The sequence below is a fragment of the Pinus tabuliformis genome, chromosome 3_2, assembly GCF_031772625.1.
Source record: "Pinus tabuliformis cultivar Carrire ecotype Pingquan chromosome 3_2, CPIR1, whole genome shotgun sequence".
NCBI classification, from domain to species: Eukaryota; Viridiplantae; Streptophyta; class Pinopsida; order Pinales; family Pinaceae; genus Pinus; species Pinus tabuliformis.
The window spans coordinates 372,531,718-372,548,063 of record NC_142302.1 but is presented as its reverse complement, the minus strand read 5'-3'; the positions used below and the strand labels follow the sequence as shown (position 1 = coordinate 372,548,063).

Here is a 16,346-nt window from a genome sequence, read left to right as displayed (position 1 = left end):
TCTCCTATTATGTTTCTCTTCATATCGCCAGATAATGCAGTATATGCTGGTTTTGTTCTCCAATTGCTGAGTAATTTTTCCCTTATGTGGTGAATGAATGGCTGAGTAATCGTTTCCCTTCTGTTGTGAATGAACATTGCAGCCATAAATGTACTCGTAAAAAAACAACAGGTATGCCTAAAATCCACTCCAAAACAACAAATATAGGTGAACATACATGCAAATGTTTTTTGTCTGGTTCTGATAATCGTTTTCTGGTTTAAAATTACTTTACATTTCCATATGCTATTTTGTTTTGGGGCCATTAAAAATACCTTCTCTGCTATTTTTTCTTGTTTTCTTCCCACCCCCCATCCCATTTCGCAAAGTTCAATATGGCTTCAAATTACAAAAATTATTGTCATCTCTCGACCTTGCATTGATTTTAGGTTTCGGATATGCAATTTCTAGATTAATTGTATGGGATGTTACTGTTGTTGTTGTGTTGTTTAAATCCTTGAACTTCATAGTTTTAAATTGGAAAATTTGGAATGTCTCAGAATACGCTCTCTGAATTGTTTTAGTTTCTGGGGGATTCCATAAACCATAGTCCGGGTTCTATGTTCATATCCATTATCTATTCATGTCCTTTTTCTATTATAGTCTTCAACATCACTCCTTGTGATTTTGGCATATGAACTATTGGATTTACAGGGACCATTTTTCCTCACAATTTTTATTCTGGTCTACTCCTGGTTTCTCTGGTTGTCGGAACAACGCTCTCCAGTGGTCATTAGTACTTTCTGGCATTATAGGTGTAGTGCGTGTCTATGGACACCTCACCTCATAAATGAAAACGCATCACCTGTATGCTTTCCCATGTAAACTCTGACCTCACTTCATTCCATATCCGGTCGATATTCATTTTGTTAGTACACATTTCTTGTTTCCTGATCCATCTTGTCCAAGTGATGACATCCTTTTCCTCTGGTATGTGAACATTAATCTCTCACACGCCCCCTATCACCTCGACTATGTTGATTGTTGTTCCCAACGTAATATGAGATATTCTCAGATCATTGACACCCGTCCACTTTAATATCTGGCCTGTCACCTTTTCCTCCCTGTCAGACTTACATCTCCATACGCTACCCCTCCCTCATTTTTCCACCCTCGATGGACGTTGACTCTGATGTGTCTGCCAACATGGCTCTTATATGAGCCACCATGGAAGCAGAATCACTTCACATGGGCCCACATTCATTAGATGCATGGTGTACTACACTCAAGGATGATCGAGTGCCAGTTGTTGATCTATCGCCTCATTCATTGCAGGGTGGCGGACATGCATTTCATGAACGTCGTCACAAGCATCGGTCTATGAAAACCACTCCACCACCGGCTCTAGCTTTAGACAGTGCCACCTTGGTCGACCGCATTAACAATTTACAGAAGCATGCTCTAGTTGGCCGATGGTATTTCCCAGCAATGGAGGACTCTGAGATGCAGAATTGGTTAGGAAAGAAGTGGAAAACTATGCTCGGATACCTGCCTACTATGGTCAGATTAATGAAAGGCTGGTACAACTTTCACTTTCTCAGTCAAGAGGACTTAGAGAAAATCAAGTCCATTCCATGGGTTCATGGAAAAAGATTTTTGGCCTTGCATAATTGGTACATAGGATATAATCCCCTGCACAATACGCCCATCAATAAATTGATTTGGGTTAAATTACCAGGCCTGCCTATCGAACTATGGACCAAACAGGCTCTAATGGACATAGGAAATGCCATTGGAAAATTTGTCTATGTGGACCCGAGATGCCTTGGTGCACAGGACAAGAGAGTCGCTTGGATTCTCATTGAAAAGGAATATCGTGGGGGATTTCCTGATCACATCAAACTGCATTGGGAGGATATTAATCTCCATCAAAGGCTGGATTACTGGGGGGTTCCCTTTCGCTGCTCTTTCTGTCACCGAACAGGGCACCTGCGTGAACAATGTCCTCTTTGACTTGGAGGTCGCCTACATGGACAGAAATGCTACAATGCCTCCACGCTGTCCAACTTAGATAGGGAACGTCCAAGCCTGAAGGGTCAATGGTTTGTGTCATAGAATCAGAATATTCCTCATCCAGGTATGCCTCGAAAAAAAGTTCTCAACACCCACTTGCTTTTGGTTCTCTGGTATCATCTCCAATCTCCATTCCGTCCTCCCCGAATATCTCTGATAAGTCAAACTTTCCATTACCTGGTAGTCCTGCACATTTTAATTGCCTCCCTCCATTGGAACCTACCCCCTGTCAGGATTTACCAGCTCCTTTTCCACTTCCACACCCCTATCATGACATTCCATCCACTTCGCATGTCGCATATGTACCCTCTCCAATACCACCCCATTGTCAACCCAAGGACAAAGGCCCCTGTCTTAGTGTCACCCCCCCAACTCACCTACTGCCTCCCCTACAAATTCTGTCGGAAGTGACCTGGACTTCCTTTTACAAAGAAAGACCCTAGACCTACATTCTCTCACTATCCATAAACCTAGGGACTCTACCTCCCCACACATTAGCCCTACCTTGGTGGGTAACATTACTGTCCATCGGAAGAAAAACCGAGGTAGCTGACATTTCTGGGGACGAACTAAGAATAACCCATCCGCCTCACCAATGGACTGTTTCCTAGTTGATGTTCCAATTGTAGACATTTCTCCCTCAGGGCCCTTAGAGCACGTTAACCTGATAATCATCTCACATGACTTGCATCATATCCCTAAACATCCAGGGTTTGGGGGCTGCCCAAAATTTTTTATCTCTCAGAAACCTGCTATTCTCTCTAACTTTCAGAAAACGTTTTCGAACTGGTCCATTTCTGCAACTACTTCTTCGGGCCTCTCTAGGGATTTGGTGGCCTTACGGGATCCTGCTTGGGTTACTGTAAATGCCTTTTGGTGTTTTGTGGGTATTCTGCTGGAAGCTAGCTTTCACGGAATATCAGAATACTAGGTGTTCACATTCTCAATGCTTATGCTTCCTACAAAGATAAATTCATTTTTTGGGATCGTCTTTTTGTTGAAAATGCAACAAGATGATGGAGCTTAGTGAAAGGAAGTCGCCTTCACTAAGTGGGCCTGCAGGCTATTTTTGGCGCAAAGTCTATTTTTAGACTATGTCTATTTTTAGACATATGGATCATGGTCTATGAGTTGCAGGATGCTATTTTTGGATGATTGGTCATGTTGGTAAAAATAGATGGATTTCTATTTTCAGACATATGGGCGGAGTCTACTTTTAGACTGCCAGTCTAAAAATAGAACAATCGAATATTATTAGCTCTTAATAGTATTTGGACTATAAACATTATCTTATCCTCTTGTAGCGCTTCAGTTCGAGCTATGGATGTGGCACATGCAACTACCAGAAGGAAATATGCTTTTCCTATGGGTTAGTTGAGCTATTGCATGATGGACTTTAGTTAAAACTCAAGTGATTGAGTTTGGTGGAGTTGATTGAGGAGTTGTGTTCAGATTAACTTAGTTGAACTAGTTGTATTTAGTCTAACTGCCAAATACACTAGTGATGAGTGATGTGAATTAATTATTAATTAATTCACTAATTATTAACTCATAAATCAACTAAATAATACATCAGTTAACTCAGTGCATGGGCAGTTCAGTGAAGACAAGTGTTAGAGGTGGGTGAAAGGGTAAGACTACTATCAGTTGTGACTATAGCTGTGCATGAGATTTGCACAATCATTGATTGAGATTGCCAATGAGGATTGCATAGTACAAGCCAAGGGAATTCGTCCTTGGATTAGTCCTATTCTCACATTGGATTGTGCAGTAGAGGCAGGTAAACAACGGAGGAGATTTGAACCTGTGACTTGATTCAGATCTGAGCTAGTTTGTGTGTAGGAGGTGGAGATAGTATTGAGTACTTGTGAGGAGTATTGTACTATGTATTGTTACATGTTCTCTATCATTATAATATATAGATAGTTTTGGGTTTCCAGCTGTATGCTTTCCCATTACATACTGTGTTGATATGTGTGAATGATGTTTCAATGTGCGCATGCGATTGTTTTTTATTCTGCAAATTGATGATCAACGTAGAGGAGGTTATGTATTATGCATGCATTCCACAAGTAGTGTATAATTAGGATAATCTCTGTGAATAGGTGTTATATTATTCAAAATTTCTACACTTTTCTCCTCTAGAATGATGGAATTAGTTTCTCTTATCATTGTGGGTGACCTAAACTGTACCATAAGTCATGATGAAGTATGGGGCCACTGTAGAAAAATTAACCCCTTGGCCGGATTGATTCAAGATGCCATCCTCTTGTATAACTTTGTGGACATATGCTCAACAAAAATCATTCCAACATGGGATAATGGTCGTACTGGCACAACATGTAGCCAAGAGACTGGATCGCTTTGTGATCCATGAACAATTGTTGGAGCGACTTGGGGATGTACGAGCTGAAACCATCAGTAATTTCATTTCTGACCACATGCCTATCTCGCTTCAATGGAGGAAAATAGGCATTCATATGGGCATCCCTTTCAAATTCAACCGATCCTGGTTGGAAGATCCAGATTTTAATAAGCTAGTTCTGGAGACCTGGGGTTGACAAACTCTTCCTGGTACTTCCCCCATGATTAATCTCCTTGACAAATTGGACTCCCTTCGTGGGAATGTCAAGCACTGGTAGAAATAGAAGCACAAGGACCTCAAGAAAGAATTTATTGATATACAAAATGAAATGGACCGGATTCTGCCTAAAATGTCCTCCCACTGTCTTCCTGCGAAGATTCGACTCCGCATTCATACACTTGAACTCCGTAAGAAGAACCTTCTTTCTATTGAGGAATCTACTTGGTGATTGAAAAGCAGGGCAACCTAGATAAAGGAAGGAGATCACAATACTAAATTATTTCACTGGTATGCAAATCATCGCCGCAACATAAACTCCATCTGGGAGATTATGGATGAGGATGGCCAAATTCATCAAACATAAGAAGGAATTTGTAATGCTGTTGTGCATTACTATTAAAAGGCATATGACATGAATGACAATATAATGGTTGAGGATCTAATTTGGGGGATAGAACCTCATCCCACTATGTACGAGGATGAACAAAATGATGATTTCTACAAGGAAGTCACAGAGGAAGAACTTTTGAGTGTGCTAAAATATTTTAAGAGTGATAAAAGTCTAGGTCCTGATGCATGGATGATAGAACTCTTTACATTTTTTTTTGAAATTCTTAAAAAATATTTACTGGGCATGGTGGAAGATTCCAGGACCACAGGCTATATAAATCAACATATCACTTCTACATATATCGCCCTCATTCCAAAGAACAACAATGCAAAAGGTTTCTTGGAATTCATGCCCATATCCCTATGCAATATTATATACAAAATCATTTCAAAGACTATTGTAGGCAGAATGAAAAATACTCTTTCGCGATATATCTCACTAGAAAAACATGGCTTTCTCCAAAAAAGGCTCATGCATGATGTTGTTGCAAATACACAGGAGAGTATGCACATGATCCACACCAAGAATCTAGATGCAGCTATTTTCCAGATTGACCTGAGGAAGGCATATGACTGCCTGGATTGGGGTTTCCTTAGGTGCGTCCTTATCAAAATTGGACTAAGACCTAGATGTCTAGATTGGATAATGTCATGTGTGGAAAATGTAAATTATGTTGTCATAATAAATGGTTATCCAACAAAATATTTCCAGGCTACTATAGGTTTGCGTGAGGGATGATCACTCTCCCCCATTCTCTTCATTCTGGCGATGGATACCCTAAGTTTGCACATAAAAAGAGCAGTTCTGGAGGAACAGTTCCGACAACTGAAGATGGGAAGCAACCTCAGCGTCTCGCACAGTATTTTTGTTGATGATATCCTTATCCTGGGTATGCTCTGTCACTTTTCCTTTTCCTGGTTGTGTCTCTTTAATATCTTCAAGAAATTCGTAAATGCTTTAGGATTGCACATGAATAATAACAAATCTGTCATATATCATGGAAATTGCGACATGGAGGTCATCACATATATAGAAGGTTTATTTGGCATCAAGGAAATGTCAATACAAAAAGGAATGAAATACCTAGGATACCACATCAAACCCTACTGCTACAAATCTGTTGATTGGCAATGGATTACTGACTGTTTTTTCAAAAGGATATCTCGGTGGGAGTTCAGATGCCTTTCATTGGGGGGGTGAGTCGTTCTCACCCAAGCAATATTAGGTCAGATGGAGGTTTATTGGGATCATCCATATATCATCCCTACATCCATTGTTAATGAAGTAAAGTGCTTAACGACAAACTTCATCTTGGGGGAACCATGAAAGGAAAAAATATCATTTGACCAAACTATCCAGCATTACTTTCCCCAAGGATTTCGGTGGATGGGGGATTATGGACCTTCGTAGATTTGGTGCAACACTGTTGATGAAATCTTTTCGGAGGGGTTTATTTTGGGATGGTACATGGAGTAAAATCATTCAACATAAGTACCTCAAAGATAAAGATTTCAGGTTTTGGTATAGAAAGGGCACCATAGGCATCAAACAGGGATCTGCCATCTGGAAAAGCTTTCAGAAAATGGATAAAATTTTCTTGCAACAACTTGCATGGAAATTTCATACAAGAAATTGTATCCTCATTAGTATTGACCCAATCCTTGGAGTTGGGGAGGAATCCTCCATCCTTGCGAACATAAAATTTCACCTAAATGGTTAGGGTATTTATTTCTAGGGTCAAGCCATAAAAGATTAGCAAGGTCCACTCCCCATTTGGAAAGAAGCTCACATTCTTCGTCTTAATGATCATATGGCTTTGGAATGGAACAAGATTATTATTGCTATCAAACACATTGGTATTTTCCGCTCAAATCTCGGGAATCAATCACTTGGAAATGAAAGATGGCAGCAAACAATATCATTGTAGCCGATAAATATTCTACTCTTTCCACGATGTAGGCTAGCCAAGCCGAACACCAATTCCTTTTTGCCTTTTGGAAAAAAAAATTCCAAACAAAATCATCATTTTCTCATGGTTGGTATTCCACAATAAGAATATGATCTTAGAGAACCTAAATGCAATGGCATGGGCCTTGTATATGCTCTATTTGTAAAAGAGACACTGAAAACAACAATCATATTTTCCTACATCATCTGCATACTGTTCAGGTATGGAAGAAGTTGTCTAATATTATTGGTTTCTAGTATATCCAACATACTTCCATCAAGGATTCCCTAAAATGGTGGAGCACTGAGAAGTCCTATAGATCCATTCCACTATTTTTCATATGCGCCATCTGGAACTTGGGCAACAAGCATATTTTTCAAAACTCACTGGATGATTTCTATCTGGTTATTGATAGAATCATATCAAATTTTACTGTTTACTCTTCACAACCCACTCATCCTCAGTCCACACATGCACATCAATACACAGTGTCTTTGCGATGGGTTATTTTTTATGGAGCAGCACAAAGAAGTTCATGCCCATGTGGTGTTTGGATTGCTATATCAGCTGAACTATTCTACAGGATCTTTTGGAACGGAGGTCGCGACACCAACAACAAGGCTGCAGCAATAACACTCTGGGGCCTCTTGTGGTTCAATAATTTTCTTAATATTTCCTATCTGCACATATACTGAGACTCTAAGATCATTATTGACCAAGTCTTGGGAAATGCCTCCATTAACACTCCCATGCTACAAGGATGGGTGGAGCGGATCGATCTTCTTTGGCAACTTCATGAAGGATCCACAATCCAGCATATTGACAGAAGCCAAAACAAGGAAGCACATAGATTATCAAAAAAAAGATTGTTGGGAATGACAAGTAAATGGTATTTGGAGATGTCCTAGGGGCACAATACACATGATATGGGGGACTTACTATTTCCTGGTTAAATATGAACCTCCCTCTTTTTTCTGCAAATTTTGTATATGTCACTTTTTGACTTGCTATTCTGCATTTTTTTAACAAAATGGGGTCCTCCTTCTCTGACCCTGAATATTATAGAATATAAGCACCTAGGTTTCTATGATCTCCTTTGCTGGGTTATGTATGTTTCAGTCTTATAGCTCACTTTTTTTCTCTTATGAAATGAGGAGAATCAAGTTTCCAAATGCTCCTGTGAATGATATGTATGTCAACTATTTTGTATATTTTTCCTCAAATAATATATTATACAGCTTTTTTCTTTCTGAAAAAAGATAAAAATAAAAATATATATGCCAAATTGCATAAGTGCAATCTTACAAATCGGCGTGTAACATAGAGAATTCAGTAAAGCCAAATCAAGAGACTTCTTATACTTACAAATAACCTATTGCAAGTGAGATACTAATCCGAAAGCCAGAAATGTTATAGGAGAAAAGAGTCGCAAAGACTCTCTTTCCTAAACCCGCAATCGACTAGGCTATCATGTTCTTAAATTCAAAAGAAGATTTCTCTATTCACATTAACACCCGAATAATTAAAATCATGCCCTTTCAATACGTTTACAAACGTTGTGATCTATCTGTGGAGGACAGTGACTATTGTAAGTTGCATATATCCACCACTTGTTACACAAGGAAGGTAACAATTAGGGTTTGTAAAAGGATATTTGGGAACAACACAATAACGAGCTTGGAGGCCTGGAGAGTGACAGCTGAGCAGAGGTGCACTAGTAATGGCCAACCAGAGATAGGTATATGTGTTTTGATAGACCTTTACACCCAGGTATGTATATTTTTCGAAAATGCAAAGATATATGGAGCCCGTAGCATACATTCCATTTTGTTAACAGCTGTTATAACATGCAATCCCGCTTACTTCCATTAAATGGATTCAGCATCTCAACTCCTTCCCTTTTCCATATAGCTGAACTAAATTCTCTTTTTCTTGACACTTTCGGCCTATCTTCACATCTGATACCTGAAATCACCCGCATTCCCCTTGCGTCCTCATGAAGCAGTGGTGAGTGAACTCCCTCAGCCGGTATCCATCTGACTATCTTCGACTGAACGATTTCTATGTTTTTATTTATACTACTGCACCTCGGCTTCGGTTCATCTGCGTTTCCAGGTATGGTCATTCCGCAACTTAAAATCGCCTTCACTGTCTTATTTATGGAAATTGTTTAAAAGGAAAAGAGCAATTTTCATTTTTCTGTTTTTTCAGGGAGTGTTTTATTCATTCCATAAGAATTATCATGAACTTCTACAATTAGACAGGACCTTACTTAGATGTATGAACAAATTTTAATTATTATATGGAGAATTTCACATGTTCTGAAAGGTCATACTCTTGCTGGTCATGGATTCGAATACTAAGATTTCAGAACTATTGTGTCATTTCTAAGCCCTGCTCAGAGTTTCGCCTTAAACTAGGGTCATGGTGGTGTGGATGTAAGGATTTTGTCTTTTGTTGCATAGTATGCCCCGATGAGGTATCATGAGGTAATCTCCATGACCAAGGATGAGGAATTGGATTCTCTCTGTTTCTGTTTTATGACGATGTCTGTAGGATCCTACCCTATTGTTTCCATCCATCTCTGGCTCCTGATCCTTTCCTATCTTTCTCTCTAGTTTTTCCGTTGGTTCAGCCGGTTTCTGGTTTCTGGTATTAGATTTGAATTTTCCTTCGGTGGGTAGATCTTTCTAGATTCTAATCTACTGTTTCTCAGAGCATTTAAGTCCACTTAGGATGAAAGTAAATGCTACAATTAAATGGAGCCGTCATAGCTTCAAATATCCCTCTTACTTGATGCAATTCACTTATGAATCTACCATCCTACTATTAATAGGGGGATAGCTGGCTCTGTTTATAGACATGCTCATTTGAGAAACGTTCTTTTTACTCCCTGAGGTAACCTGTAGCATGTACTGCTGGTGAGTCTTGAAGTGGATGATCCTAATCTCTCCAGGATCTTTGTTCTGTCATCACATCTCGATTTTGATAGCAGCGTCCGATTTCACAACTCTCTCGGATCCGCTACTGTACTTCGGAGATTTGGGTTAGGTGTCCCATTTATTAAATGGAATTTCTGACGGACTCATCTGCCACGGAGGCAATGGTCCACGCGGCCATCCAGGTGGAATCCATCAAAGATAAGGCCAAGCTGTCAAACGACTGGCAAACCACATTAGGTGAAATGGTGATCTGTCCTTCGGACCCTCAAAGGGATTGTATAGAGATAAAAAGCAAGCCATATGTCGAGGAACGTTCTCGAAAGAACCAAAAGCCTGTAAAATCTATTCTGCCTCCTGCCGCCATCAAAATTGACAGCGTGCACTTATCAGACCGCATTGGAAGCCTACAGAATAAAGCTCTGGTAGGCCGCTGGCATTTCCCGGAGATGAATGACTAGCATATGAGAGAATGGCTTGAAGCTCAGTGGAAGCCTGTAATAGGATATGTCCCGATTATAGCCAGGTTATTAAAAGAATGGTATTGTTTCCACTTTCTTAGTGCAGAGGACATGGAATCTATATTTAAACATCAATGGGTCTATGGTCGTAGTTTTCTGGCCCTGCGTAAGTGGTATATGGGTTATAATCCTTTAAGAAACACGCCCTCTAATAACCTCATCTGGTGAAACTTCCCGGATTGCCTTTGGAATTATGGTCGAAGGAGACCTTAATAGAAATCAGGAACGCTATAGGCAGGTGTGTTTATGTTGATCCGTGGTGTTTAGGGGAGAAGGACAAAAGAATGGCCTAGATATTGATTGAAAAAGCCTACCGTGGAGGCTTTCCGGAGTACATAGATATCAGCTGGAACGAGCAGAACATTAGACAGAGGTTAGATTTCTGGGGTGAGCCCTTTAGATGCGCTGCTTGCCATCTCACTAGTCACCTTATCAAGAATTTTCCGCGGCATCATATGAAAGGCCGAAAGCACTATAGTCTTACCAAATTCGTGGAAAAGCCACATAGATGGAAGGTCTTTTCTATGGACTCGGAAAAATCGGCTTCTCCAAAAAGCTTTTCCAGGTCAATTCACCATGAAAGTTTCTGATGGGGACTATCTGAAATCCCCCTCGCCAGCCAAAGAACCAGACCCCTTGTTTAGAATTTCGCCTTCCATGCCAGCGCTGGAGACTGCCTCTGAATATGAGATTCCACGGCCCCCGAATCCTTGTTTGGAACCTTTACCCGACCATGCTATTCCTAACCCGATTCCTTTGTCTAAACCTGCTTTTAGAAAGGAAATCCATCAATTGCGTTCATCATCGTCGCCCCCTAATCAGATAAAATCTTCTGCTAGCAAGAATGTGGATCCTCTGACAACCCCCACCCCGGTTAACTCCCCTATTTCGTCACCTACAAACTCTATCAGTAGCGACCTCAACTATCTTCTGTCAAAAAAATCACTTGACCTCAGGCCACTTACCATTCATAAACCTGACAAACAAATTTCTCCAAAGATCAGTCCAAAATCGGCAAGTAATATCACTGTGAGAAGAAAGAATAACTGAGGCAGTAGGCATTTCAGGGGGAGGGGAGATGCTTCTGGCCGAGGTATCAGTAATCTCTCACTGATTGACATTCCTATAATTGACATGTCTGATGATAGGCCCCTTAGAGCAAGCAAGGCCGGATCGCCTTCGAAATGAATCTCATTGTATCGGTTAATATTAGAGGTCTGGGACCAGACCTGAAATTTTTGGCCTTAAAAAACTTCTTTTTGTCGGCAATCCTAAAATCATTCTAATACAAGAGACCATGCACGCTGCACCTGTAACAGTGACATATTTCAGAAAAATGTTTCCCCTCTGGCATATTTCTGCTGTGGAGGCTAACGACCTATCTGGCGGGTTGGCAGTATTATGGGATCCTCTGTGGATCAATGCAAAAGCCTATAGTTGCATCGTAGGCATACTCATTACAATTCTGATAAGGGGGCAAAAATGTCCTATTAATCTTGAATGTTTATGCTCCATATAAGAACAGATCGACTTTTTGGGAAAGTCTGTTTGTTTCAGAAATTTTTGATGTGGAATCGTTATTGATTGCAGGTGACCTAAATATCACTCTTAACATGGATGAAATATGGGGCAACAACAAAAAACAGGATCCTATCGCAGCCAAGATCAAGAATGAGCTTCTTAGCAGAAACTATATTGACATTCTCCCGCCCAAAATTCTTCCAACATGGGAAAATGGAAGGATTGAGAACGCTTATATTGCTAAAAGAATTGATAGATTTATCCTGCACGCCAGTGTAATAGACATTCTGGGCATGCCTTTTTCTACAATAGAGAATATCTTTATCTCTGATCATAGGCTGATCATTCTTGGATGGAGAGATAAGGGATTCAGAACAGGCTTCTCATTTAAATTCAACAGGCAATGTTTGGAGGACCCAGATTTTAATAACACTATAATAAAAGCGTGGTTCGAGATGTCGTCTTCAAAATCGCTACCTGCCTTAATTACTTTCAGGGAAAAGATGGAATCAATCCGAAAGGTAACAAAAGAGTGGCAGTTCCAAAAGAGACAAGCGAATAAAAAAGATCTTCGGGAAATTCAAATGGAGCTTGACAGTGCTGCGGATTCCATGGCTAACGACTCATTAACTTTTGAAATGAGATGTCGAATTAAGGATCTGTATAAGAAAAAACTGGTGATAATGAAACAAGAGGAAACCTTTTGGAGGTTAAAAAGTAGAGCGACATGGATGAAAGATGGAGATAGAAATTCAAAATTTTTCCATAATTATGCTAATTTCAGAAGGGAAAAAAATTCGATATGGAAAATCAGAGATGGTAAAGGGGTATTTCTTTATTCTCAGCAGGATATAACAGACGAGGCGGTGGCTTACTTCAAAAACCAGTATAAAAGATCGGAAAAATGCAAAATCCAGGACATTTTATGGGGAATTGAACTATTCCCTCGCATGTTTGATGAGGTTTCAAACGAACAAATATTCAAGCTAGTTTCAGAGGATGAGTTGCTTACTACTATGAAATCCTTCAAAAAGGACAAGAGTCCTGGTCCAGACGGCTGGACGGTAGAATTCCTCATTCATTTCTTCGACATCATAAAAGCTGATCTGTTGCGGATGGTCGAGGGCACCAGAATGGCGGGCAACATTAATAAAAAACTCACCTCTACCTACATAGCGCTTATTCCCAAGAAGGGGGATGCTCAAACTTTTAAGGACTTTAGACCGATCTCGCTATGTAATATTTCTTACAAGATTGTTTCGAAGATTATAGCTGAGAGGATCAAAGGAGTTTTATCAGAGTTTTTAACAAAGGAGCAGCACGGTTTCCTGAAAGGAAGAAACATACATGATGCTGTGGCAAGTACTCAAGAGGGTCTGTACGCCATTCATTCAAAAAAATGTGATGCGGTTATTCTCAAAATCGACCTCTGGAAGGCATACGATTGCCTAGATTGGGGCTTCATCAGGTGTTTGCTGGCAAAGATCGGTCTGAATTCCAATATGATCAACTGGATCATGGCATGTGTTGAGCCAGTGGACTATGCAATTATCATCAACGGGATTCCATCCCCATTCTTTCGTGCGGAAAGGGGTCTTCATCAGGGATGTTCACTCTCCCGTTGCTATTTATTTTGGCAATGAATTCTCTTAGCCTGCACATCAATAAGGCTGTCAATGAAAACATGTGTCGCCCCCTTAAAATATGCAGAAACATTTCAATCTCACACAATTTATTTGTTGATGATATCATATTATTTGGCTTGCTTTGCAGGGTCACCTGGATATGCTACTATGAAATCATAAAAAACTTCCAGATGGCTACGGGTTTGATAGTTAACAATGAGAAATCTGCAATCTATCACAATGAAACAAATCAAGAAGTTGTTGAATGGTTATCTGATCTTTTCGGAATAAAAGTGCAATCTATCAGCTGTGGTATGAAGTATTTGGGTTTCCAGATCAAAGCTAATGGTTACTCAAAATCTGATTGGGGTTGGATCCTGGACAGATTTTACAGGAGGATATCAGCTTGGGAATTCAGGTGTCTATCCCTGGCGGGAAGAGTGGTTCTTGTGCAATCAGTATTGAACCAACTCACGGTTTACTGGGCACATTTATTTTCTATCCCTGCAAGTATTATTAAAAGCATGAATAGACTGTCAGCTAATTTCATCTGGGGAGGACAAGCAGACAAGAGGAAATTCCATCTCACAAAGTTAGCCAGTATCTCTTTACCAAAGAGCATGGGGGGTTGGGGTTTACTTGATATGCACTCTTTCGGAAGGGCCCTGTTGTGTAAATCGCTGTGGAGAGCTGTTCATGGTGAAGGTCCATGGAGTAACATGATTCAGACGAAATACTTAAGAAGGAAGAGCTTAACTTTCTGGCACAGAAAAGGAATGATCGGGGCTTCATATGGTTCCTCAATTTGGCTTAGCCTTCGTAAGATTGAAGCTTATTTTCTGAAGAACTTAATCTGGCATTTTCAAAATGGTAACAAAATTCTTATTGGTAAGGACCAGTTTAAGAGTAGCATCGGGGAGATTAATATCCCTGAACCTCTTTTGAATTTCCTTCACAGAAGAGGATATTTCTATTGGGATAAGCTGATAGATGATTGGCAGGGACCTATTCCTCTGTGGAAAGATGCAGCCGCACTACAGATGCCTCAGAAGATCGCATTTCAGTGGGATTGTATAAGGGCGGGCCTTAGAAACTGTGGTATATTTCGCACTGTGGACTCTGATTACCTAATATGGAACCACTCGAAGGAGATGAATGTAATAAGAGTCAAAGAAGTATATCAGCACATTGTTGACTCAAAGCGATCTCCACACAATCCTATCTTCCCACTAGTTTTCTGGAAGGATGGCTGCCCATCGAAAATGATTCATTTTGCATGGCTTACCTTTCATAATAGGAATTTAACCTGGGAGAATTTGATGAAGCGAGGATGGCACGGACCGGGCTTATGTCCACTATGCAGATCAGAAGGGGAAAATAATGTTCACCTGTTTTTAAATTGCTATAGATCTCAACAAATTTGGCAGACTCTGGAGAACTGCTATGGAGTCCAACTCAAGGCGCATGCTTCAATTAATGAAATGATCGTTTGGTGCAGCGTACAGAAGTTAACTTGGAGAAGGTTCTTCATCCTTTCCCTGTGGAACATTTGGAAATGGCGTAACAACATCATTTTCAACGGTACAAAAATATCCAGCTCAGAAATCATCTTTAAAATTGTCGCTGCTTTCGAAGCCCTCCCACAGAAATCTATCAATCATAAAAGGGTCGATTCCTCTAACCAATCTATGGAGTGCTCTCCCTTCCCTAAGGCGTTCTTTGACGGTGCTGAACAGCAAGGCACATGCGGCTGTGGGATCCTGATCATGATAAATGAAAATACACAGTTCGCCATTCACTGGAACGGGGGGAGAGGTTCCAATAGTAAAGCGGAGGCCATGGCTCTCGCTGGGTTATTAAAATTTTGCCTCTTCCTTGATCTTCAACATGTTTCGATATTTGGAGATTCGAAGGTTATGGTTGACTTCATCTCAAGAAAAAATCATATTTCAGTGCCACATTTGATTGGCTGGATGGATAGGATCAATTTCTTCTGGGACTCTATGGTCGGAGGTTCTATTCACTATATCCGCAGGGACAAGAATATTCAGGCCGATTCACTGTCTAAAATGGGTCTTCATGCTGCTACAGGTTTATGGTTTCTGCAGATTTTCTCTGAGGGGGAAAGCTATCATATCCAGGAGTTTAATCTGCCGGATTTCTAGGTACATTTTTGTTCTTCACAGGTTTCCCTTGGCGCGTTATGATCATATGCGGCTGCTTTTGCATATCTTGTGTATATGGGTGGTGTTATGATGCTATTGAACATGCTTATGTTTCTTGTTCTCTATGATCAACTGGTTTTTATTCATAGGAGATCCCCCAGATCATTTTGTCACAGCTTGATAATCTTATCATATAGCTGGATTTCTCCCATGCTGATCCCATTTTGACTAAATTCAATGGGTCTTTTTCAGATGTAAATATTTGAACTCTTATATCTCTCATATAATATAATATTCAGCTTTTTCGTCTTGAAAAAAAGGAAGGTAACAATTAGATTAGACATCCTTAGCATAAGAGTCTAGACATGGGAAAATAGCCATGCATTCCATTGATCTCCAGCAGCCCCGATCAGTGATCACAGCAGAGATCAAAACAAATATATATAATATATATATATATATATATTATATATATATATATATTAGAAATTACAATTGGAAAAAGAAATATGTTTTTTTAAGTGGTTTATTGTATCAATTGGGTATTAATTATGTTCACTAATAATATTTACAGGCTGTTTTTTATATACTAATATTTAT

At 39.9% G+C, this 16,346-nt stretch overlaps 2 protein-coding genes across 2 annotated transcripts; both read left to right on the top strand.

Moving 5' to 3' along the window:
* Window positions 1–1,206: 1,206 nt before the first annotated feature.
* LOC149180971 (uncharacterized) lies at window positions 1,207–1,992 on the top strand. The gene has a single exon (XM_089414046.1). The coding sequence runs from the start codon at window positions 1,207–1,209 to the stop codon at window positions 1,990–1,992; it is 786 nt and encodes a 261-aa protein (XP_089270172.1).
* Window positions 1,993–11,011: 9,019 nt separating this feature from the next.
* LOC149180970 (uncharacterized) lies at window positions 11,012–15,746 on the top strand. Its single transcript, XM_089414045.1, has 3 exons — window positions 11,012–11,453; window positions 12,026–13,424; window positions 13,730–15,746. The coding sequence occupies exons 1-3, from the start codon at window positions 11,012–11,014 to the stop codon at window positions 15,744–15,746; spliced, it is 3,858 nt and encodes a 1,285-aa protein (XP_089270171.1).
* The last annotated feature ends 600 nt before the right edge of the window (window positions 15,747–16,346 follow it).